The 22,285-nt window shown below is 36.3% G+C and overlaps 4 protein-coding genes across 5 annotated transcripts in view; 2 read left to right on the top strand and 2 right to left on the bottom strand.

Moving 5' to 3' along the window:
• The first annotated feature begins 20 nt into the window (after positions 1–20).
• On the top strand, positions 21–3,932 carry cdkn3 (cyclin dependent kinase inhibitor 3). Of its 2 annotated transcripts, none has more exons than XM_016235364.1 (8): positions 21–40; positions 397–482; positions 573–628; positions 1,228–1,272; positions 2,023–2,245; positions 2,899–2,930; positions 3,025–3,128; positions 3,220–3,932. In XM_016235364.1, exons 2-8 carry the CDS (start codon positions 406–408, stop codon positions 3,307–3,309), a joined length of 627 nt encoding a protein of 208 aa, XP_016090850.1. In that variant the 5' UTR covers positions 21–40; positions 397–405; the 3' UTR covers positions 3,310–3,932. The 2 variants fall into 2 exon arrangements, with proteins under 2 accessions (XP_016090850.1, XP_016090849.1); XM_016235363.1 differs by lacking the exon at positions 21–40 and adding an exon at positions 76–98.
• A 1,104-nt stretch (positions 3,933–5,036) lies between these two features.
• LOC107553211 (protein cornichon homolog 1-like) lies at positions 5,037–11,477 on the bottom strand. Its single transcript, XM_016235360.1, has 5 exons — positions 11,330–11,477; positions 10,142–10,210; positions 6,520–6,632; positions 6,222–6,365; positions 5,037–6,089 (listed from the first exon to the last, which is right to left on the bottom strand). Exons 1-5 carry the CDS (start codon positions 11,408–11,410, stop codon positions 6,062–6,064), a joined length of 435 nt encoding a protein of 144 aa, XP_016090846.1. The 5' UTR covers positions 11,411–11,477; the 3' UTR covers positions 5,037–6,061.
• A 1,154-nt stretch (positions 11,478–12,631) lies between these two features.
• Positions 12,632–15,082, bottom strand: LOC107553212 (glia maturation factor beta-like). The gene is made up of 6 exons (XM_016235361.1): positions 14,954–15,082; positions 14,808–14,857; positions 14,641–14,690; positions 14,456–14,538; positions 14,290–14,363; positions 12,632–14,185 (listed from the first exon to the last, which is right to left on the bottom strand). The coding sequence occupies exons 1-6, from the start codon at positions 15,054–15,056 to the stop codon at positions 14,114–14,116; spliced, it is 432 nt and encodes a 143-aa protein (XP_016090847.1). The 5' UTR covers positions 15,057–15,082; the 3' UTR covers positions 12,632–14,113.
• A 1,469-nt stretch (positions 15,083–16,551) lies between these two features.
• The window catches only part of LOC107553209 (galectin-3-like), a 9,666-nt gene continuing 3,932 nt past the window's right edge, over positions 16,552–22,285 (top strand). Inside the window, exon 1 of the mRNA XM_016235356.1 lies at positions 16,552–16,919. Within this exon, the coding sequence (XP_016090842.1) occupies positions 16,590–16,919 (330 nt within the window). The 5' untranslated portion in view covers positions 16,552–16,589. The remainder of the gene's footprint in view (positions 16,920–22,285) is intronic.

Genomic DNA, 22,285 nt, shown 5'->3' with positions numbered 1-22,285 from the left:
AAAATAGCCGCGCATGCGCAGTGTGGAGTGGTGTGTCTCGGTGAGTTCGGTTGTTGATTCTCTCTGTCGCTGACCATCTCATGTTTGCATGTAGAAATGTAAAGCTTCTTTTGAATAACTTCGACGTGTCGAGTGCGTAAATAGAATTAGTTGTGCTAACGAGAATATGAATATATGAACCTTTAGTAATGTCTCACTCACAGCATATGATGCTTTTATTTCTCATAAATTTACACTGAAATCATCTAAATGTCTCAGTCCCACTCCTACATGATAAGCAAAGCCATCTGAACAAGCTGCTGTTTGGATATCAGTTTCACATTACAGTTCTCATATGTCAGTGTCTGGGTTGATTAATGATCTTGGTGTCATTACTCTTGTGTGTATGTATGCTAGACTGGGGCAATGAGGACAAGTGAGTTTGATTCATCTGACGAAGAGGACTTTGGTGAAGAGGAAGCTACACCTTTTCAGATCTCATGGTGAGCAAAACATACATATACTTCCTCAACAGCTGGAGAAATATTCATAGATTGAGTGATTTGTGGTTCGTGTGTGTGTTTGTTGTGCAGGTTGTCTCTGTCAGTGGTGGAGTGTTCCCAGTCTCTTGGCATTTGTTCCTTACCTGGTATGAATAATGTCTCTTTGTGTGCTCATTCCATAAATATTAATACATATTTCTGCTAGGGCTGCACAATTTGGAGAAATAAATCAAATTGCAATTTTTTATATATAAAAAATGTTGCTCCAGGTTTGCTGTGCTTTGTAATAATAATAAAAAATCTTTAAAGGGGTCATATGATGCGATTTCAATTTTTCCTCTCTCTTTGGAGGGTTACAAGCTCTTGGTGCACAACAAAGATCTGTAAAGTTGCAAAGACTAAAGTCTCAAATCCAAAGAGATATTCTTTATAAAAATTTGAAAAATAATGTGTTTTTTAAACATTAAAGCATGTCAACATATTCTGTTACACCAAATACACAAAATAATGATCTTTAAAATAGCATCATATGACCCCTTTAAGAAAAAGAATTGTATTTTACAGTACAACTGTAAAATTACAATACTAATACTAATTTAAACCAAACTAAAAACACTAGGTCTTGAGCTACTTGTGCATAAATGGACACAGTGCCGTGGTTCACTATGAATAATCGCACTAAGCCATAACATGATGTCACTTTTATTTCTATTAATCATGCAGCCCTAATTACTGCTCATTTCAGGATGCAGATATAAAGAAATCAGAAGAAACCTGCAGAAAGATGTTGGTGAGTCTATCTGTCACACGTATACTGTAATGGTCTAAACTAGTGGTTCTTGACTGATTGGTTACAGGTCTGTTCGGATTGGTTTGCGAAGGAGCAAGGTAAAATCATATAATAAAATTAAACTAACTTTTTGATCATGAATAATTAGGATAGCAAAATAAAGTCTTTTTAACTTTTAAAGGTGAGGCCAGAACACAGTTACCAATCAAATTCCATGGTATTTAGGCACAAATTCTTGTCAGTTATTTAAAGGTAGTCAAATTAGTCGGATACAAAAATTGAGAGGTTCTTTGGCATCGTCTCATCCTCAAAAATAAATAAATAAAAATACCTTCCAGACTCATTCAATTTTAATGAACATCGCAGCAGTTAGAAAATGACAATCAGTTTCCTGGTGGACAAAATTGAGTCTCGTCCTACCTTTTTTTTTCTTGTTCAAGAAGCAGTTTCATTTGGATATGTCACAATAAGGGAGAAAAGACCACCATTATTTCCATTTCATATTGTTGACATGAGTTTATTTGCATGAATAAAAATGTTGTGCAGTGAATTATTAGAAAATTCAAGAGGCTTCAACAAACCAGGTTATTTTTCCTATTCAGTCTATGCCATGATGTTTTTGCATTTAGCAGGGCCTCTTTGTAGTAATATTAATACATTTCAGTGTTTGGATATTTTAGTTTTTCCTGAGTACAATTTTTTTGGTTCACCGCTTGATGCCTGATTGTGATTTATCTTGTGTGTGTGTAGCGGAGATGCGTGATCAGGGTGTGGAGGACGTGTTTGTGTTCTGTACCAGAGGAGAGCTGGTGCGCTACAGGGTGCCGAGTCTGTTAGAGGTTTATTCTCAGAATGGACTCAGAGTGCACCACCTCCCCTTCCCGGACGGGGGCGCTCCAGAGCTTCCTCAATGCAGTTGCATTCTGGAAGAACTGCAGGACTGCCTGCAGAATCAACGCAGGACTGTCATACAGTAAGAAACACTCTCTGTTACTCCATTCAGATATATTCTTCCACCAGCGAATTTGTTTTAAATATTTATTTTTACTTTTTATATTTATATTTCTTTTTTTATAAATCAAACCTTTTCGTTGTAATGGACCTTTATTTTAAATGTATTTAAAATATAATATTAATAATTTATTTAAAAGTATTTTTGTTTACAAGACAGTAAGACGAGACATTTTCAGCAAGGATGCATTGAATTAATCTTTTGTGATAGAAATCTTTTGTAACATTATAATATTTTAAATAAACAATAAATGCAACTGTTTTCAACATTCATAATAATGATGAATGTCCTTGAGCACCAAATCAGCCTATTAAAATTATTTCTTAAGGATCATGTGCTTAAAATTCAATTTTGCTATAACTTTTAATTGCTATTACTATTAATGAATTTATTGTTGTTATTAATAAATTCTATTTTAAAATAGAAATCAGTCATTTTAAATTGTAATTATTTCACAATATTACTGATTTTACTACTTTACTGCAGCCTTGGTGAGAATAAGAGATTTAATTTTAGAATACACACACACATACATACATATACACACACACGTGTGTATATATATATATATATATAAGAAAATATTTTAATTGTGTGCTTTTATTCCTCCACAGTTGTTATGGAGGCCTGGGACGCTCAGGGTTAAGTAAGTATCAAATGCTCAAACAGGGTGCAATGTCACAATCAATATCAGTCTTGTGTGTGTGATTAGGAGTTTAACTTATGCTTCATTGTCACAGTTGCTGCATGTTTGCTGCTGCAGCTGTCTGTCTCCATGATGCCCAGTGCAGCTCTAGAGATCCTGAGGGAGCTGAGAGGAGGCGGAGCCATTCAGACCATCAAGGTAAGAGGCAACATCCAAAAACCTAAATGCATCACTTCCCCTAACCGTACACCTAAGCTGTTAAAAATGCTTTCTTATTTGTCTCTTATAGCAATACAACTTCCTTCATGAGTTTCGTGAGAAGTTTGAAGCATATCAAGAAACCAAAGAGCATCTTTCAGAGAGATCAGTGTCCCGATGATCAACCTGACATCCAGACGATGTAAAAGCAGAAAAAAAGACAAATTACTTTAATTGGTGGTTTTGCTCTATAGATTTTCTCTACTTTATGAATGCATTTGTTTCTTTTCTGATGGCACTTTAAAAATTCTGTATTTTTATAAGTCGATCTAATAATGTGCTTAATATATAACTTTAATTTTGCAATTAAATGGGTCTTGTTCAGTGAGTCTCCTGTGTGAGATTTCTGAGAAACACTGTCGGAAATTATCAACACCCAAACAAACAATTTTGTGAATATTTGTGTGTGTGTGTGCTGAAACAAACTGTGTTTGAACATAGTCCTGGCTGTGTAAATAAGGGAAAAAACTAAGTGGATTAGACGAGCACCATAACACTCTTGTAGCTAATCAGCAATAGGGGCGTTTACACTCATGATGGGGAGGAGAGAGCATGAGCAAGCGGGAGATTTGACTAGACTGTTGAAGAAGAGACATTGACTTACCTAGATCAAAATTCAGAGGAATATCATTGGAAAAAGAAAGCTTACAATCAGGCAAACTCTCAAACCCACGTTAATATGGAAAAAGCTTTCCGACGTTAGAGAGATGGGGAGTTGAAAACGGACACAGAGGTTGCTTTGTTTCCTTTCCATACGTGAGTAACATTGGTTTTTGTGTCTGGGAAACCATATGTTGCTTATGTGAGTGAGGTAATTTGGATGGTGGGGTGGATACGTCATGCAGCTGTTTGCAATAATTCCTGGCAGTTCTTTCTTATCAAAGTGGTCATTAGCAAGGAAATCTATTGCATCAATTACCTAAGTTAACCAAACCTTTCATTTAAACAAAGCAACACTAATCGCCATACAATCAAAACGGTTCAAATGCTATCGTGCTACTGAAATATGAAAAAGATTTTTCATTTATTTCATGTTTGCCACATGGGTGTACTATTCGATTAACTATGACTAATATAGCTTTGTGCAAAGCAGTATCACTCTTGTATATTATTTTTGGAATTGAAGTCATTTTTATCATTGGATTTTTTATTTCATTTTTTACTGAAAATGTATGCAGTTTATGTTTTCAGTGTTTAGTTAAAATGACTACCAAAGCTGAAAAACTGTTATAAGTATAACATCACAAAATTAGCAATATTATTATTCATAAGACGATCATATTAATAATTTAAAAAATAGAACCATTATCCTATTCTTTGTTTAAACAAAAAAACATTTTAACCATACAAATTTGGTTTCCATCAAAATGGAATAAACTGAAGTTCACACAGAATGCCATCATAAAATAGGCCATGAGCATTTGTCATGATTTGTCTATGGTGGGCTTTATTGGGAACTTTAAAACAATATTACAAGCCAAAAAGAAAAAAAAAAATCACAATTTACTACAGCTCTTGCAAGACTTTATTACATTCAAACACCCATCAAGCTGGATTCACACACACACACAGGGGAAACAGCAAACTGGGAAAAAAAATGTAAATCACAGGGAAATCAAATACAAAATCAAAAATAACCTATTACTCTGCATATCAACTTTGTGGTCCAGCTTGGTGATTATGAACCACTGTCTGTGTGGTAAAAAATCCAGATGCAAACTCTACAGCAGGGGTCACCAAACTTGATCCTGGAGGGCCGGTGTCCTGCAGAGTTTAGCTCCAACTTGCCTCAACACCTGCCTGGAAGTTTCAAGTATACCTAGTATGATCTTGATTAACTGGTTCAAGGTGTGTTTGATTAGGGTTGGAGCTAAACTATGCAGGACACCGGCCCTCCAAGACCGTGTCTGGTGACCCCTGCTCTACAGCATCACTTCAGGACCTTGAAGCCTCTGGGATTTGGGACAGGCTAAAAGAAAATGGCATCTTGGCACACTGAGATCATGCCAACATCAAACCAAAATTATTAAAAACAGTGTCCACACTCATCTCGATCTCACAAAAACATAACGGAGGTAAAACAAAATCAGAAAACAAACAATTACACTTAGAAATACAAAATGCACAAAAATAAATTTAAAAGCAAAAAAAAAAAAGTTACATGTGGAGTATTTCCAGGGTGTATGAGCGAGGTAAAGCCTTCAACACACTGAAAGCATCAGTTCTCATTTGCGACCAACAAGACAGTAAACAGTGGTTTTGACACACTTGAAATGAAGCATTCATTTGATAAGAACCATCAACGAAGCAGACCACCAGCATGAGTTCAATTTCATGGACTTACAAGATCATGAACCACCAAAGCAGCACACGACTCTGAAGGACAAATTAAAGAATTGACTGCGCTACAAGGCAGTAATATATATAAGATAAAAGAAGTCTGTAAAAATGCTACAATCAAGATCTTTATTTTGTCCTACAGTTTGAAAACACAAGAGTAAAATCTTTGCACATATCCATCAGTGGTATAGTGTTGAAGCCCTTGTGCCTCTGCTTTGGACACAAACTGTTTCCTCTCATCTACTAATGCTCTCAGTGTGTGAAATGCTTTGGCATTGGTGCGGCAGGTGTAAGTCTAAAGAGGTTGTACTAAAGAGTTGGTAATCATTTATTTTTGCATGTGTGGTTCTGGAGTTGTGCAGGCTGCTTGATTCCTGGATCGTTCTTTGCCAATGAGGAGTAAATAAAGTCAATGTCCATTTGAAACCGCTGAGCAGAACTGAGAGAGATGGCAGAGTCCAAATTCAGCTCCATTTGGGTTTTAAAATCAGCATCTCAAACGCTTCCATATATGCTTTCCAGCTCTATCCAGTTTAGGAGCTCACCAAAACGTAGATCATTCTATAATATAAACACCAGAGAAAAATATAAGCTATAAGGTTTCTTACTGACCCAAATCTTTTGAATGGTAGTGTATATGAAATTAAAATATAAATATATACAAATTATTATTTATTTTTAAACTCTACATACCCGTAAAGATAGTAGAAGAATGAGAGGAGGTAGAATGCAAGCTTGCACCAGCCCTCCTTCTGACAGTATGCCAGAATATCTGCGTTCATTATTGTAGTGGGGTCATACAATCCAGGTCCACTCATCACAGGGCGGCTCATATACCTGCACACAAACAAACAAACACTTGGCGTTGTACTTCGAGCAAGGCACAATGTTGACTAATCACTTATTAACTGTAGAGAAACTAACTTGACATATCTGCTGAGGTGTTTGATATATTCTCTGTGATTCATTTAGGGCTGAGAGCCCCACCCACCTCCAGATGTGATAGGCCAGCAGGGGCATGTTGAGTCCAAGCGTCAGCCATTCTGTGGCGCACAGGAACATTACGCAGAAGAACACATGGATGAGGTACTCCGGCAAGACGAGCTGAGGAAGCCAAGTAATACATGGTCAGTGGACAACACATTTACACAGCTTCATAGAGACTAAAGTTCTACTGCGCCTGAAGCCTGTGCCCCAAGTCTAGCCAATCAGGTGTGAGATTCATTCGTATTACCCACATCCCATGAGCTCTAGTACTTACTGATCTGCTTAAGTAAAATCTAAATCTCTCTAAACCTCAAAAGAGCAGGATCTGCTGAGAATAATTGTGAAAAATTATCAATTAAAGAAATAGTTCACCCAAAAATTTAAATCTGCTCACCCTTAGGTCATACATGTAGATGAATTTGTTCATCTGTAAAAATTGAGAAATGTAACATTACATCACTTGCTCACCATTGGATCCTCTGCCGTAAATGGGTGCAGTCAGAACGAGAGTTCAAACAGCTGATTAAAAACATCACAATAATCCACAAGTAATAGATTTATTACAAACATGCAGCTTTTTTACATTAATTGTAGGACTGGAGTCGTGTTAATTACTAGTGGATTATTGTGATGTTTTTAAATCAGCTGTTTGAACTCTCAATATAACGGCAGCCATTCACTACAGAGGATCCAATGGTGAGCAAATACAGTTTCAGAAAATTTTAATTTTTGGGTGAACAATTCTTTAAAAGCAAATGTAGAAACGCTCTCAAGTGCTCACACAACTAGGTGTTTTCAAAAGGCTAAAAATGCTTTGTGCTGGTAGACACATGGCCTAAGGACCTTTGATTCATTTAAGACATCAAGTTCAAAATTCAAACCAACCAGAGGACCTCTCTCCTGCTAATGATCTCCGCTCAATAACCTCTGAAACAGGCCATCTATCATATCCTAAAGCAGTTGAAGTTTCTAAAGAGCATAATGTAACCCATCTGCTTTAGATTTAGTTAAATATAGAGTGCTCTTATTAAATGTAGAGTTTCTTTTATTAGGCAAATAGAACATCTGGCCATTAGCAAATTAGTGCAAAAAACAGATGAGTCGACATTAACTACACCCCCAGCCCACAGACAAAGATATGGGAACAGAGGCAGGATCGTGTTTTTTCATAGGGATACAATGCCAGGCAGAGTGAGAACAGCAGCCGTGCTGAGGGAGGGAGCAGCTACAAGGACCCCAGGCTGCCCCTGCCATGCCTGATTATAACCAGTAAATGTAGACAACACATGAAGCCCATGCAAAAAGAGAGAAAGTGTGTTTATTCTGCTTTTGCCCAACACAAACACATTGTAAAAAAATTTATTCAAACTGTCAGCGATTATGAAGAACATAAATGTGTCAAATGGCCTCAAAACTCAGATAGTATTCGGACACAGCCAACCAGAAATACCACTTTCTAAAGGATCCTACTGCTAAACTCTAAATTAATGTGCACCAAAGATGCTCAATACATCCGCTCTTCTTTCCCGTTCATAGCTCAAGTGCACTTGAAATAACGACATCTTCTGCATGATCTTAATGATGCAATTGTTTTTACAGCGGAGCCAAATTTAAAAATACACTTTCTAGGCGAGACATCATAAATGGAGTTAGTCGCTCTGGGTAAAGAGCAAACGGAGGGAAGGGCAAAACGGCACATGCATGTTCTGAGCATTTGCAAGTCTTTTCAGTTAACACTTTTTCCTCTAAACCGCTGTCTTTCCTACACTCAAATAAACTCCTGTGCAGATGACATCTGTGCCTGTGCCCAGACCCACAGTAATGGACTCAACCAGCCAAACATGAGCAAAATAAGAGCAACCCTGAAGGAGCAATCTGGGTTTTGTTTAGAGATCGACTGATATATCAATTTACCGATATTTTTCCAGATATTTAAGCATTTTACAATAATTGGATATCGGTTTTGTAATATCAAATTCACCGATAAACGCCGCCATCTTGTGGATGTTTTGAGAATTGCGTGCAGGATCACCACTGCAGCGCATCTGAGGGGAAACAAGACAACAACAACGGCATGCACAGGTACTTGATTTACTGTAGTTAGTAAACTTTATATAACATAACAGCCATTAATGCACAAATGAGATGTATTACATAAATGCCTGATATGCAGTTTATGCAGCTTGGCTCGAATAAATAGAGACGAACTCACGGAGTCATGTAAGATAATCCGTAAAGTCCTGTCCCAATAAAGACGTAACTTTGCATTAATTAAATAAATTTAATTAAATTTAATTCTCTGTCTGTTGTCTATGCTCATCATTAGTCTCATGAAGCCGCTTTCATATTGCTGTTCACTCACCGGGTTGATGCTCAGGAAATGCTCCAGCACGGCCACAGCATGTAACTTTTAACAAGATTCACTTGTTTAAAACACCCTAAACTGTATTAACATTTACTATATAACCATTATTTCGCTAATAAACATCTAAATAGATACAACTCTATGGAAATTAATTATTTATTATCTCCACGAGCGATCGCAGTTTGAGTATAGTTCTGTGTAAATGCATAGATAAACTGCGCTGTCAGCAGGCATTTTATAATCTAGAACGACAAAATCATTTAGTAATTCTGATATAACATGCCAGTTGAGAAATGCAATAAAATACGATGTTTTGTTTGTTACATTTCAATATTCCAGAGAATATTATTCAGTGAACTAACATTATCCAGTGACTTATTCTTCACTCTTTAGCCTATTAAACATCTTATAAACCTACTAAAACTGTAGTTTAAATGAAGTTGATATGACTCCTTTCCTTTATTTATTTTCTTCATTTGAAAACATTAGACCTTCTACATTTATTTTCCTTATTGTTAATATTAGTGTTGCTGCTGCTGCTTCTAAAATGTTTTTTTATTGTTGTAATATGAAGATTAAATTTAACATTAAAGACTGCTAATTTTCAGCACTTTTTTTTTAAGATGACTAAAAGGAGGAAAAAACAAAATGAAGTATGGACTTACTTCACTCAGTCATTTATTTACTTTATAACAGCAAATAAATATCGGTTCTGCATATCGGTTATCGGGCACATAAACATGCAAATAATTGGTATCGGTTATAAAATATCAATATCGGTCGATCACCAGTTTTGTTCATTCGGCAGATGTGATGGCGTTTGCAACAAAGACAAACTCTGATTTCAAGCTGTCTAGTTGGCGTAATCAAAGTCCTGCCTCTCTGCTTGGCTTGTTCGTACATTTGTGAGGTGTTAGTTAACTGAAAAGACATTTGTAAACACTCCGCTCGTGCACACAGAGAGACCGTTACTGATCTTAAACTGAATACTGGTACCAACCTTCAGAGCAAGCCTGACCCTTTTAATTTTTTTCACCCTGTCAACTGTCTTTGAGCCAATCAGAGAAAAAAGGTCAAATGCAAATATTAAGAAAATAATACACAAAATGCAAATCAGAAAACTCGAACCAAAGTAGTGTTAGTGTTGGAAAGCAACATTCACTGCAGATGATTTCATCGATTAGCAGAACAGTGTTGAGATAGAAGAGAAGAAACAAGAGTGCATGCATCATAAGCCACCTCTCCAAAATCTCGCACTTACCGGGTTTAAAGTGTTACATTGGTCTATAGGATTCTTATAGTCCGTCTTCAGCTCATCAAATGCAATTATCTGGAAAACATTATCATATGTCAGGAATATGTTATTCTTTAAGAAACACTTACATTTTTTTTATACATTCAGAAATATATTTGTGCTGAATGAATTATATTTCAAATTAATAGTCATTTATAAACAGACATTATAAAATGCTAACAAATATGAATTGTTAACAAATTGCTCCTTGAGGAGCTTAATATTTTATGATGCGGAAATGTTGTGAACCACTTTAATAGTAGTCTGTAAACTCAAGTGTTAATCCTTTTTGACTCATCCAATCCCAACTTCAAAACATATGCAGTGTACTACATCCATTATGCCTGACTCATTCAGATTATAATTATTTACTCATGAATAGTCATATTATGGTCATAAATACTAAAAATCGAATTTATTACCAAAAGTAATATTATTATATGAAATGTAAATATTTCCCCTTAATCTTGGGAAAAATAATGGTGGGAAATCAATATTCCCGTCACTGTAATGACATTTGTCTGCATTGATTCTGGTTATTAAAGTGTTATCTCTGAAACAAGTTAATAGCATCAGGCAGCAATGAATTAGCCTAAGAGATCTGAACAGTGGTGCTGTTCTGGTCGCAAATAACTCAATGTGACTCCCAATTTTAACAAAAAACAAGACAGTTCTGTCTAAATCTAACATTTAAAGGCCCAAATGATGCAGACAGACCCAGTGACTCCAGATTGAGAGGTTCATGTATAAAAGATCACACTGTGTCTGGTTTTTTATATTTATTAGTGTCTATTTAGTTGATTTTAGTAGCAGTTCTGATTGATCTGATCTGTAAACACATGCACCAGAGCTAAACGGGAGCCCCATCCGCCCGTGGTCACAACAAACAGATATAACAAATTGGTAAACATAGCGTGAATTAAATATGACCAACTCTGTAGATAATTCGGTTAAATACACGGAAGGCCCCTAATTGTTTAACGGAAGAATAGCGCTGGTGGTGATGATTATAATGGTGTCACCAGCTTTCGCTCGTGCCATTCATTCGCGTTTTGTCTCGCGCTCTGCTGTGTGTCTAACTAATGCCACTATCCGCCAATTATCTGTGTGCTCAAAGTCTCGCCAATTCGGTTGGAGTTTAATTAAAATACTTACATGCCAAATAGCGAAGAAGATAAGCGCCGCCGTCAGCAGTAGCGCCAGCATATAACAAAAGGCCGCGAATGTGAACGCCATTTTTCGCTCATGTGGAATTATCCAGACCGACGACTGCTGTGACAGCTGTAAGTCACGTGACTGGAAAAGTCTCATGGATACTCGAAAAAACGCGAGATCTTCTTCTTCTTTATTTTTTTTTGGAGCACAACAATAAAGCCAGATCAGATGAGGGGAAAAAAAGGGTTTGGAATGACATTTGGAGCCCGTTTTTCCGTGGAACACAAAAGGACAGTTTTTGAAGAATGTTCATGCAGCTCTATTCCTAAACTAAAAATACCATTAAAATAGTGCATAGTAAACATATTACTATATTCCAAGTGTTGTGAAGCCATATGATAGATAGACGACTAGAGCTGCTCGCATCTCAGCTTGTCTAACACTGTTTAATGAAATCATGAAATATTAAAACATATATTTTTTTACCAAAAGTAATATTATTGTAAGAAAAAAGATCCTGCTGAATGTCACCGCTGTGACTGACATCATAGAAATCTTTTAAAAACCTTTATCTTTTCGTAATAAGTTGCAGATGTCTGGCATGTTGTGCTGAATGTTAATCATTATAGTGGTTAGTAAAATAAACATTTTAATTGAGAAATAAAGAGGAATAATTCACTGAGATATGTTCAGACATAGGATGGAAATGTAAAGTCATCTAACTGCAAACAAACAAGTAAACTTTCTGATGGGAATTTTCACTTTCTGGGGCAAGATTTAATGACTTTATGTGGTCATCAAATGATGCATGTTTAAGGACTAGATCAATAAAGCCCAACCAGACAGATGAAATCAAAAACCACATGAAAATGACAGTGGGTAGAACTTTCTAAAACTTTGTGCCATTGACCTAATATTGGTTTACTAATGCAAACCCAGCATTTGTGGAATAATGAGTATGGCTAAATCACCTTGTCTGTTTGTAATGGAATTACATTTGCTCTCTAAGCAGATAGTTCCTACCCAAGTAAGCAGAGTATGTAGAATGCAGAAAATCCTTTACTAAATCTTCATTTCACTCTTAAGAATTAATCACCATTATTCAGAACAGAATAATCCATTATTTACTCCCAGCGGTAAACTTTGCTAAAACGAGTAAGATACCCATATTTAACATGTTAATGTTCAGTGTAATTATATTTCATGACATGAACACACATGATGCACAGTACAATTAAGAAGTTTAAAAATAAAATGTGTGATTATCAATCAAGAACACTCCAGTTAAGCACATGGTCAAATTTTCAAAGGAAACAACCTTCTATTTAATTATTCAAAACAGCAGACAAATGTAATTGAGACACATATTGAACGGTTTTTCTGCTTTCTAGATCTTGAGTTATAAATGATCAGGAAAAACATCTTCAGTCATTAAAAATTAAATGTTAACACATACACAGTTCACTACTGTATGGGACATATCATGTGATGTCCACATCATATAAACCACCAAAGTGAGCAATCAGTGTTTAATAGGAAACGGGACTAATCACAGGTGTTACGGGTTCTACAGATGTACAGAGATGAGCCTGACCCACATTAGAGCTCATAAATTCAGAAAGACTTGAGATCTGCAGAGGTATTACTTATCAAAACCATAATAACATCACTTCCTTAAACTATTCATAGTATTCTGTTAAGCTTTGAACATTTAAGAAATTTCCAGTGTTTCAATTTTGCCAATAGAAAGATTGTTTTTGGGTTTTTAATGGAAAAAAAACGATACTTTGCATAAACTTAATAGTGACATTAGCTTTATTCCAGCGTTTAGTTGGACAATGAGAAAGAGTAATTTAGAATAACTAACAGAGGAATTAATTACGAGATGATTGCCTGTGGCAGAATCACATCTCTGCCGCTGTACACCTAAACCTGCACATTTCCATAAAGGTAGGACAGATCTGTGATTAAGAACGTCTGGGTGACAAATACTATATCACCTCTCCCAAAAACACCAAATCAAGAAAAATTAGTCCCAGAACTTTCACACAATTGTCCTCACAGATTCTTGATCTTTAGTGGAGATTTGTTTATCAGGCTGCGAGCACAGATTTAAAAAGGCAAAAAAGATTGAATTTATGGCACTCAAGACAACAGGCCAGAATCGGTAACCAAACGCTTTCTCCCAAAAATATCATTAAGACTTCTGACTTCTTCACCTACCATTACAGTTCAACAGATATCAAAACAAAACAATTCATGTTTGGTCAAATTACAGGTAGAAAAATGCATTACAAAGGAAGAAAAGATGTGATCAGGGCTTTACATGAAGACTTATGTGATTTTACACCAAAACTGGTAAAACAAAACACATGATAGAGTTTTAAAATGTTTAAATCTGTTGCCGTGTCATCTATCATGAAGGACAGCTGACATAAGATTGCCTAAAATCGCAACATGTCACCCAACTATCATGGCAGTAAGACTGGACCACCTTTGCAGGCCAGTACATACGTTACTGCTCAGGGACGAGAACGGAATGATTCTAAAAATCCAAGGAATAGTTCAGAGCACTTGTGGAATTTGCTTTCACGTTTTCTTTTCTTTGTACCTCAAATTTCTGTCATCTTAAACTGGTACAGGCGGGTTTAGAGTTTGGGCAGGAGCATTCAAACATACACAAACAGACGGTATCAGATGGACTATGGTATTCTCTCCGTTTGGAGGTGATGGTCCCATCTCGGTCACTCTTTAAGCACGAGCATTAGCTTGTTCGGGCCATTCTTAGCGGAAGAAGCCCAGTTTCTCTCTGAGCCACTCCTCTGTCAGGTCTTCGGTGTTTCTGATCTCAAACACCTGAGAGAAAGCAGATCCAGACAAATTTAAAAAGACATTCCCACTACACTGCTTTAAAAAAAACAACAACATGTGTAAGGTTAGGTGTGTTAGTTAGAACTCACCTTGGTCAGTTCAACCGTCTGTACCAGTTTGTTTTTGCTGCCAGCATACATCATCTGCTGCTCAGGTTTGCATCCTGGAAAATTGGGTTTCATTTTAGAGACTTAGCACTGCTGTATATTACTTTGTTTGAGCATGTTGACTATTGAATATGTGTATTTTCTTTACCAACAGGACTGGAGAAGATAAAACACAGAGGGTAGGACACCCTCCCATCATCGTGCTGGTACTTATAGCTGTAGACTACAAATGTGTCAGAGGTTAAGGAATCCAATGATTGTTCAATGTTGAATAGACACATTTTTTGAGTTTACAGCACAGCACAGAGTGAGTTTTGTTTCAGTGAAGGATATCTAGGTTGTCTTTCTGGTAGCTCATTCTTCAGGTCTTCAGGAGAAATATCCTACAAGGAGAAATCAAACCCTGGTTTATGTCACTGAGCTGCTCAATTATTAGTCCTACTAGAAAGCTGAGTATTACATATTCATGCGATAACAGTGGTCTTGTGTATGTAATTTACCTCATGCTCCTCCTCCAGAATCACCAGCTGTTTGTCTTTATCAATCTTCACTGTAACCAGAGGACAAAAACAGCAATATTACCATTCAATCCTCACAGAATCTGAGAAAGTGTGAGCATTTATGGAACAATTTCAGTTCGACTCACTGATGATGGCGGCATTATTAGTCTCCTTCCTGAAGCGGAAATCCCGCAACTTTTTCACCAGGTCTTCATCCACCTCACACACAACTAAAGACTCACTCTGCATGCACACACACACACACACATTATTGTTATTACTATTTTTTTACTTTGTTAGTCTGCTTAGTTAATTGAGTCCAAACTTTTGACTAGTAGTAGTTTATACATAATTCATAAAGCCACATAACCTGAGAAACTTCCAAATGATCTCTTTGATTATGAGCCATAGGGATACACTCAGGGTTGAGAGTTTGTCAATTTAAAGTATATCTAAAGCAGTGGTTCTCAACAGGGGCCAGGGTTGTGGGGTTTGCAATGTTTCAATGGGCCCATTATGTCTTACAATTACATAGATTTAGTTATATTAATATAATTTTAATTAACATGCATTTTAAACTGACATATTTTTGAGTTAATGTTTATTTTTAGTAGTACCAGAGATATATTAGCTTAGATAGGAGGGCCATCAAATATTGTCCTGGACAAAGGGGGCAGTGAAATCAAAAATGTTGAGAGTAACAAGTAACCAACCGACTGAATGCAGTGAGCGTTGAAACTACTAAGTATTTCTTCCGATTGTGAAATTCTGTTAACAAACTTTAAAGGGGTCATATGATGCTGCTAAAAAGAACATTATTTTGTGTATTTGGTGTAATGAAATGTGTTTATGCGTTTTAAAGTTTAAAAAACGCATTATTTTCCACATACAGTACATTATTGTTTCTCCTCTATGCCCCGCCTTTTTGAAACGCGTCGATTTTTACAAAGCTCATCAGTCTGAAAAAGCGAGGTGTGCTGTGATTGGCCAGCTATCCAATGCGTTGTGATTGGCTGAATACCTCAAGCGTGTGACGGAAATGTCACGCCCTTCACATACTGTGATGCCCTGTCCGGCCGGAGCGCAGTTCACTTCATCCATAGAAGGACGAGCTCTGTCTGATCCCAGAACAGCAGCATTTAGGCATGAACTGATGCTCATGGAAAGAACTATCGGATGCACGCATCTCTCCGCATAGATTTAGATTTAGATAGATTGCCAGCTATTCGTTCAAAATAATGAAATGCACGCAAATGTACCCCAAGTGAATGCATTCAATGCCTTAAAATATCGCCATCATTAATTTATTTAAAGTAATATAAATGAATATTTAATGCACAACAGACTTTGACGTTTAAAATAGTAATAATAACACTCGGAACGTATCAAAAAGCACATTTCAGGAATACAGAACATGTAAAGTCCCACTCCTTTTTTGAGCATTAGTCTTTTTTTATTTGTAAATGATATATGCATTGAGAAAATATCTTAATTGATGGGAAATATAAATTTATCAGTAACTACAAACAAACATTTGCATCCGAGACAATCAACATTTTGTCAACCTTCACTTCAACCTTCACCATTTGTTGGAAAAACTTCACCTTTTCAGGCTCTATTCGTGGAAAGTGGCATTTAGAAAACTGGAAAAGTTTCTAAATCAGTGTGATTCATTTTATTATGGTTGTTTGATTTTAAGCGTCCAAAGATCGAAAACGCCCCCTTCGTCTCAGTAACAGACAGTTCCCCTCCAACCCTGGAGCTCCAGGACAGTTCCCCTTGATGCCAGGTCAGTTTCCACCAGGTGGGGCACCCGTGCCATACCCCGTTCCTGGACAGTTCCCCTCCCCACCTGGGGCTCCACAGGGCCCATATCCAAACGTGCCTTACCCACCTGGTCCATCTGGGCCTGGCATGTACAGCCCAGGAGGCCCTGGTGCCTTTCCACCAGATGGAGGCCCGGGATATGGAGGAGGAATGTTTCCCCCAGTTCCACCAGGGTCCTGGGGTACACCCGGAGGGGGCTTCCCTCCTCAACCTGGCCCGCCAGGAGGCTTCGGTCCAGGGCCCATGGGACCATACGGAGGGCCTGCAGCTCCAGGTGGAATGCTGGTGAGCAATTATGACTGTTTGAATGGGTCTATAAAGAGATTTTGCAAGTGTGAGTCTGCATATAAGTGTATGTGATGGGTTGGTTTGGTGATGGCTCTGCTTTAGTCTGCTGGAGTTTGTTGCTTTCAGGGTTGTAGGTTTGGCTCTTGTGTTCTGGGATGCTCCTGCTCTGGTCTCATTCTGCTGGATCATATTAAACCTGCAGAACTAAATCTCAAAGCACATCTTACGTAGATCTCAAAAGCTCCTCTTCTTGTTTTTCAGCCACCATATAGACCACCATATTTTTGAGCACAATGAACAGCTCAGCCAATCGCAGGAGGAGGACGGCACCACAGCCATCACAAAGACCCCAAATAACATCCAGTTAGAGTTTAGAGTTCTGGACACTGAGCACATAGCTCATGCTGATATATTAGCACATCACTTTTGCAAACAAATTTACATATTTAATGTAGCTGAGCTACTCTATTTCTGCACAGTACATTCGTGATTATGATTATTATACTTTTAAAAGTTCATTGTTTTAATGATGTTATTGCTTGAAAAAGAAGAAAAATAAATAATGCACTTTGTGTTTATACCACAAACAGCTGAAATCCGTATTATTGTAATTAAAGGTTTTTTATGGGCTCAATAAATTTTTTGTCAACATCAACTTTTGTCGGAAATTGTAGATAATACTGAGAGGTTAGTGTTGTTCACATACAGTGACATACTGTATGTTCTTCATTGATCTTTGGGGCAGAGAGGAGTATGAGGACTTAAACCTATGACATTGAATTTAAGAAATCTGATACATTTTAATTTGTATTCCATGAGCATATATAAACCTTTTAATAATTACACTACTGTTCAACATTTTGGGGTTGGTAAGATTTAATGTTTTTGAAAGAAGTCTTTTAGGCTCACCAAGGCTGCATTTATTTGTTCAAAAATACAGTAAAACAGAATGTTGTGAAATATTATTACAGTTTAAAATAATTGTTTCTGTTTTAATATATTTTATAGTGTCATTTATTCAAAACTGAATTTTTAGCAGTCATTACTAGTCTTCAGTGTCACATGTTCTTTCAGAAATCATTCTAATATGCTGATTTGATGCTCAAGAAACATTTCTTATTATTATCAATGTTGAAAACAGTTGTATTTTTGTGAAATATTTAAAAGAACAGCATTTATTTGAAATGGAAATCTTTTGTAACCTTATACATTTATTTGCTGTAACTTTTGATCAGTTGAATGCATCCTTGCTGAATAAAAGTATTTCTTTCAAAAAACTTACTGATCTTACTGATCCCAAACTTAGTGTATATGAATATTCATGATAGACAAAGGCATCTTGAAGTTTAATATTTTATAGGTTATCATCACAAATTTGTGCATGTTCATAAACGGTGTGCATGTTTGTATGTTTTATCCACTGAAGGTAATCATGAGTCAGCGGGTGGGGTTTGGAGTCAGGGATTGGCAGTTTATGAGATTTGTCAGTATTGCCATAGCAAAGTTGTTTATAAACTAAATTTTCTTTCTTGCAGTTCGTCATGTGATCTGTGGCATGCGGCATTAGCTGGATTAATAGGAGAAAGAGCATGTGTGTTTGGGTTTTCGTTGTTTAGCATACAAAGGCGTCCATGACGATTGGTAACTAACTTCTCAGAATATTTGTTCAGTTCAAGCTGGAAAATATTCCTTTGAATTGAACAGTCCTGTTTAATGTCAGGGAGTGCTTCATGTTATTTTGTACACTATGGAAAAGCCAGAGATGGAATTTTATGATGGAGAATGGAAGAAACTCTGAGACATCATGGGAAAATGTATTAACAGATGATGAAGCCTGTCAAGTCTCTACACTTCATGTGTAATCTCTCAGGGTAAAAGGGCTGATCCAACACTGAGATGATGATATTGTGCTTTATACTTTATAAACATTTTAATTAAAAGTTTGGGGTCAGTAAAATGTATTTTATTTAGCATAGACCTATTAAACTAATCAAACCTGACAATAAAAACATTCAATGTTGCAGAGGATTTCTGTTTCAAATAAATGCTGTTCGTTTGAACTTTCTATTCATCGTAGAATCCTGTATCACAGGATCCACAAATATATTAAGCAGCACAACCGTTTTCAACACTGATGATGATAAGAAATGTTTCTTGAGCACCAAATCTTGTTTCTTGAGCAAGACTGGAGTAATGATGCTGGAAATTCAGCTTTGCCATCACAGGAAAAGATTACATTTTTAAATATTAAAGTAGAAAACAGTTATTTTAAAGTGTAATAATGCTTCACAATATACTGTTTTTACTGTTTCAAACTTTGATCAAATAAATGCTACATTGTTCGAGCATAAGTTTTCATTGTTCAAAACCATTAAAAAAATCTTACTGACCCCAAACTTTTGAGCGGTAGTGTACTTGTAACTGATTTTGGTAGGGCTGCACGATATATCGAAATATTGCAAATGTAAATATCGCAATATGCTTATCGCAACAGCGTGCGATTATTATTTTAATAATAGGCTACTTAAATCAAAACGTTGCAAAAGGTCAAAGTTTTAGTTGTTTAGTTGACGCATATAGCAGAGAATAGCTTGACGTTAAAAAGAGTTATTAAGTGCAGTAAGTTGCAGAAACCTCTTGCTATCTGACACACACCTGAAGCACGCGCACAAGCCGCATCTCGCACAGCGTCTCTTCAGTTCTGCCGCACACGTGCAAAGCACACACACACAGAGAGACGTGTTTTAGACCGAGTTGATTCGTCTTTTGCAGTGCCGGCCCTATCTAAAAAGCGATATATGTAGCTGCATAGGGCCCCCGTGGCCACCAGGGGCCCCGTGTCAGGAGTTCAAGACAGCAATCACGGGAGTAAGGCGAGATGATGGTGGAGATGGCAACAGCAGAGCTGAGCTGGAGCGTTCTCTGAAGCTGAACTTCCATAGGAATGAATTAAAAACGTTCGTGGACACGCACTGTAAGTGTCTGACAAATCTTGTAGAATGCAATCGCTCAGCACCTCCGGTCCCGATCGCGAAATCGAAAGTGAAACTAAAAAGGATGCATGCGCGCATTCAAACGCAATTTCAATACCAGCAGTTTGAGAGCGGCTGCGGCTCCCTGTTGCATGCAAATTAGTCTGCACACAATATCTAGTCTGTAATTAGTATGCACAGTATAATAGGATATGTAGTATAACTATCTCTTAGCTCTGTATCATGCTTGAAGAAAATTTTGGTTTCTGTTTGCGCTTTGATTTGAATATTGAGGGAGTACCCTACTTTGATTATGGTTGCACTTAATAAGATTAAGAAAGAACTGTTCTTTTTTTTGCTATGATCAATTTGTGGAAAAAAGTTCAGATAGGAGGTCAAACATTCTAAAAACTCATAGCCTGCAAGTACAATTCTATAGGTCTGAAGAGACTCATGAAATCATACAGAAGAGAAGTCAGTCAGTTGAGTTTGTAGCAAAATCTTTTACAGTGCTTGAGTATTCTCTGTTATTACATATAATAATTCATACTCAGAAAGCAGAACTGAGATGGCATTTATTGCGAGATTAGTTCAAACATTTCAATGCACCTCCAGACTATTTTTCCAGCCATGTTTTTCATCATTGAAGATTTCTTAAAATAGTGTAAAAATCTTGTCTAGTCTCATTCTTGTGAACCCTATCTCGTGTCTCGTCTCGTCTCAGATTTTTGCCTTCACTTAAATCTGTTTCAACATGTGTTTACACTTATATTTGATTATTTTTGCATTTTAATCTGGACTTTCATGCCAGCCCAGAAAATTAATTCTTCTTCTATTATTATTATTATTATTATTATACCGTTCTCTAATGCAATTTTCATAACCAGGTGTTTTTGCTTTAAGCATTAATCTCACTGAATTTTGATACATTTCTCTTAAGAAATCGTTAAACTCTTTCATTTTTAAGTTTTAAACTCTTTAGTTTTAAAGTTTGCTTAAATGGGTTGTTGACATGACATTGCATTTTCAGTGTCACACAATATAAAAAATGTAAATAATTAATATTGTCATCATTTAAAATTGATTTGTCTTACATGGACCCATTGTTATAAAAACTGCTTTGTTATTAGATTTATTTATTTATTTACATTTTTGAGCTAAATCTCAAAATTGTCCTATGGTGTGACTGTCTCAAGGATGTTCAATAAATTACAACTTTTATAAATTAAAAAGAAAAGCATACAATTGTTAATAAATACCTCAGGCATAATTTTACAAGTGTCTATTTTAGTAATTGGCAATCATTTTTTCATCCATATATTTTTAAAAGCATATGAACTTGATACATTATGTCACTGAAAACTATGTCCTCTGGTGTGACACCATATCCTGTTTTTAAACTCCACTAACAATTTTAATTAGTTGAAGAACCAGGAATAGTGTTTTGCAAAAAAAGTTTTTTACTGGATATTTGTCAACTACCCAAATATATTTTCCTATCTATTTCTTGAAAGATAAATAAATTGAGTAAAACAAATTAGTAAATCTTTACAATTAGGTGTCAGTGTAAGATGTGTACATTGGGATGGGATGCGGGTGGTTAGCTGAAATTGTAGGTATGGGGGCCCCTTTTGAAAATCTGCTTAGGGCCCCCAAAACGCCCTGGTCTTTCGCATCTCCTCCTTATGTTTGAACAGACACACAGAATTATGTCAATAGTACCCGTCTCGACGATCATTCTCGTAAACGAAGTCAGTTATGTTTTAAATGAATGTAAACAGCTGAGAAAGATGTGTATCGGATGTGTATCAATATACTAGATCCGTGCAGTCGTTTTAAAGGGACAGCAGCCTATAAATACGTGCTGCTGAATATGTCACTAATGTTAATTAAACAACAAAACGGCTTTAACAAAGATTCATCCTAAATTAATTCATACAGTGAACACTACGCAGTGTTATTTTACACTTAATTATTAAATTTCTGTACCTGAATACTGCTGTTTATTTTATCTATGCTTGTAAATTGTGTATTTCTTTTTGTTCACTTGCCTTTAATAATGTTTGAACTTTCTCAGACTATAGTTTTTGCTGTGGCATATGAAGAAGTACTTGTATGGAAAGCAAAGTTACAATGATATAAAATTAGTGTCATTAATTTTTTTGTTTGTATGTTCACATTGATGTTAAATTACGTTTTCTGATTTGTGACATTACTTTTTATGTAATGCTAAAACACTGCTGGTCACTTTCAGAAGTTGTAGTGATTCTTTCTTTTCCAAGAAAGAATGTGAAACAAATTGGTTATATAATTTTCATTTTTAAATATTTTAAAATATAATTTAAATTGATTTTACACACTTTAAGCAATATCGTATCGCATATCGAATAT

The sequence above is a fragment of the Sinocyclocheilus grahami genome, unplaced genomic scaffold, assembly GCF_001515645.1.
Source record: "Sinocyclocheilus grahami isolate Dianchi unplaced genomic scaffold, SAMN03320097.WGS_v1.1 scaffold466.1, whole genome shotgun sequence".
Taxonomy (NCBI): Eukaryota; Metazoa; Chordata; class Actinopteri; order Cypriniformes; family Cyprinidae; genus Sinocyclocheilus; species Sinocyclocheilus grahami.
Note: the sequence above shows the minus strand (reverse complement) of the source record. Positions and strands in the feature narration are given on the sequence as shown.

Coding starts and splice junctions, on each gene's coding strand:
- cdkn3 (XM_016235363.1), top strand. Junction 2,931..3,024: donor CCTGGGACGCTCAGGGTTAA/GTAAGTATCAAA, acceptor TCATTGTCACAG/TTGCTGCATGTTTGCTGCTG. Junction 3,129..3,219: donor GAGCCATTCAGACCATCAAG/GTAAGAGGCAAC, acceptor TGTCTCTTATAG/CAATACAACTTCCTTCATGA.
- LOC107553211 (XM_016235360.1), bottom strand. CDS start 11,410: ATGGCGTTCACATTCGCGGCCTTTTGTTATATGCTGGCGCTACTGCTG. Junction 6,366..6,519: donor CTGGCCTATCACATCTGGAG/GTGGGTGGGGCT, acceptor GTTTGTGTGCAG/GTATATGAGCCGCCCTGTGA. Junction 6,090..6,221: donor TTCTTCTACTATCTTTACGG/GTATGTAGAGTT, acceptor TTTATATTATAG/AATGATCTACGTTTTGGTGA.
- LOC107553212 (XM_016235361.1), bottom strand. CDS start 15,056: ATGCAGAGTGAGTCTTTAGTTGTGTGTGAGGTGGATGAAGACCTGGTG. Junction 14,364..14,455: donor TATCTTCTCCAGTCCTGTTG/GTAAAGAAAATA, acceptor CCAATTTTCCAG/GATGCAAACCTGAGCAGCAG. Junction 14,186..14,289: donor AGACGGTTGAACTGACCAAG/GTGAGTTCTAAC, acceptor GCTTTCTCTCAG/GTGTTTGAGATCAGAAACAC.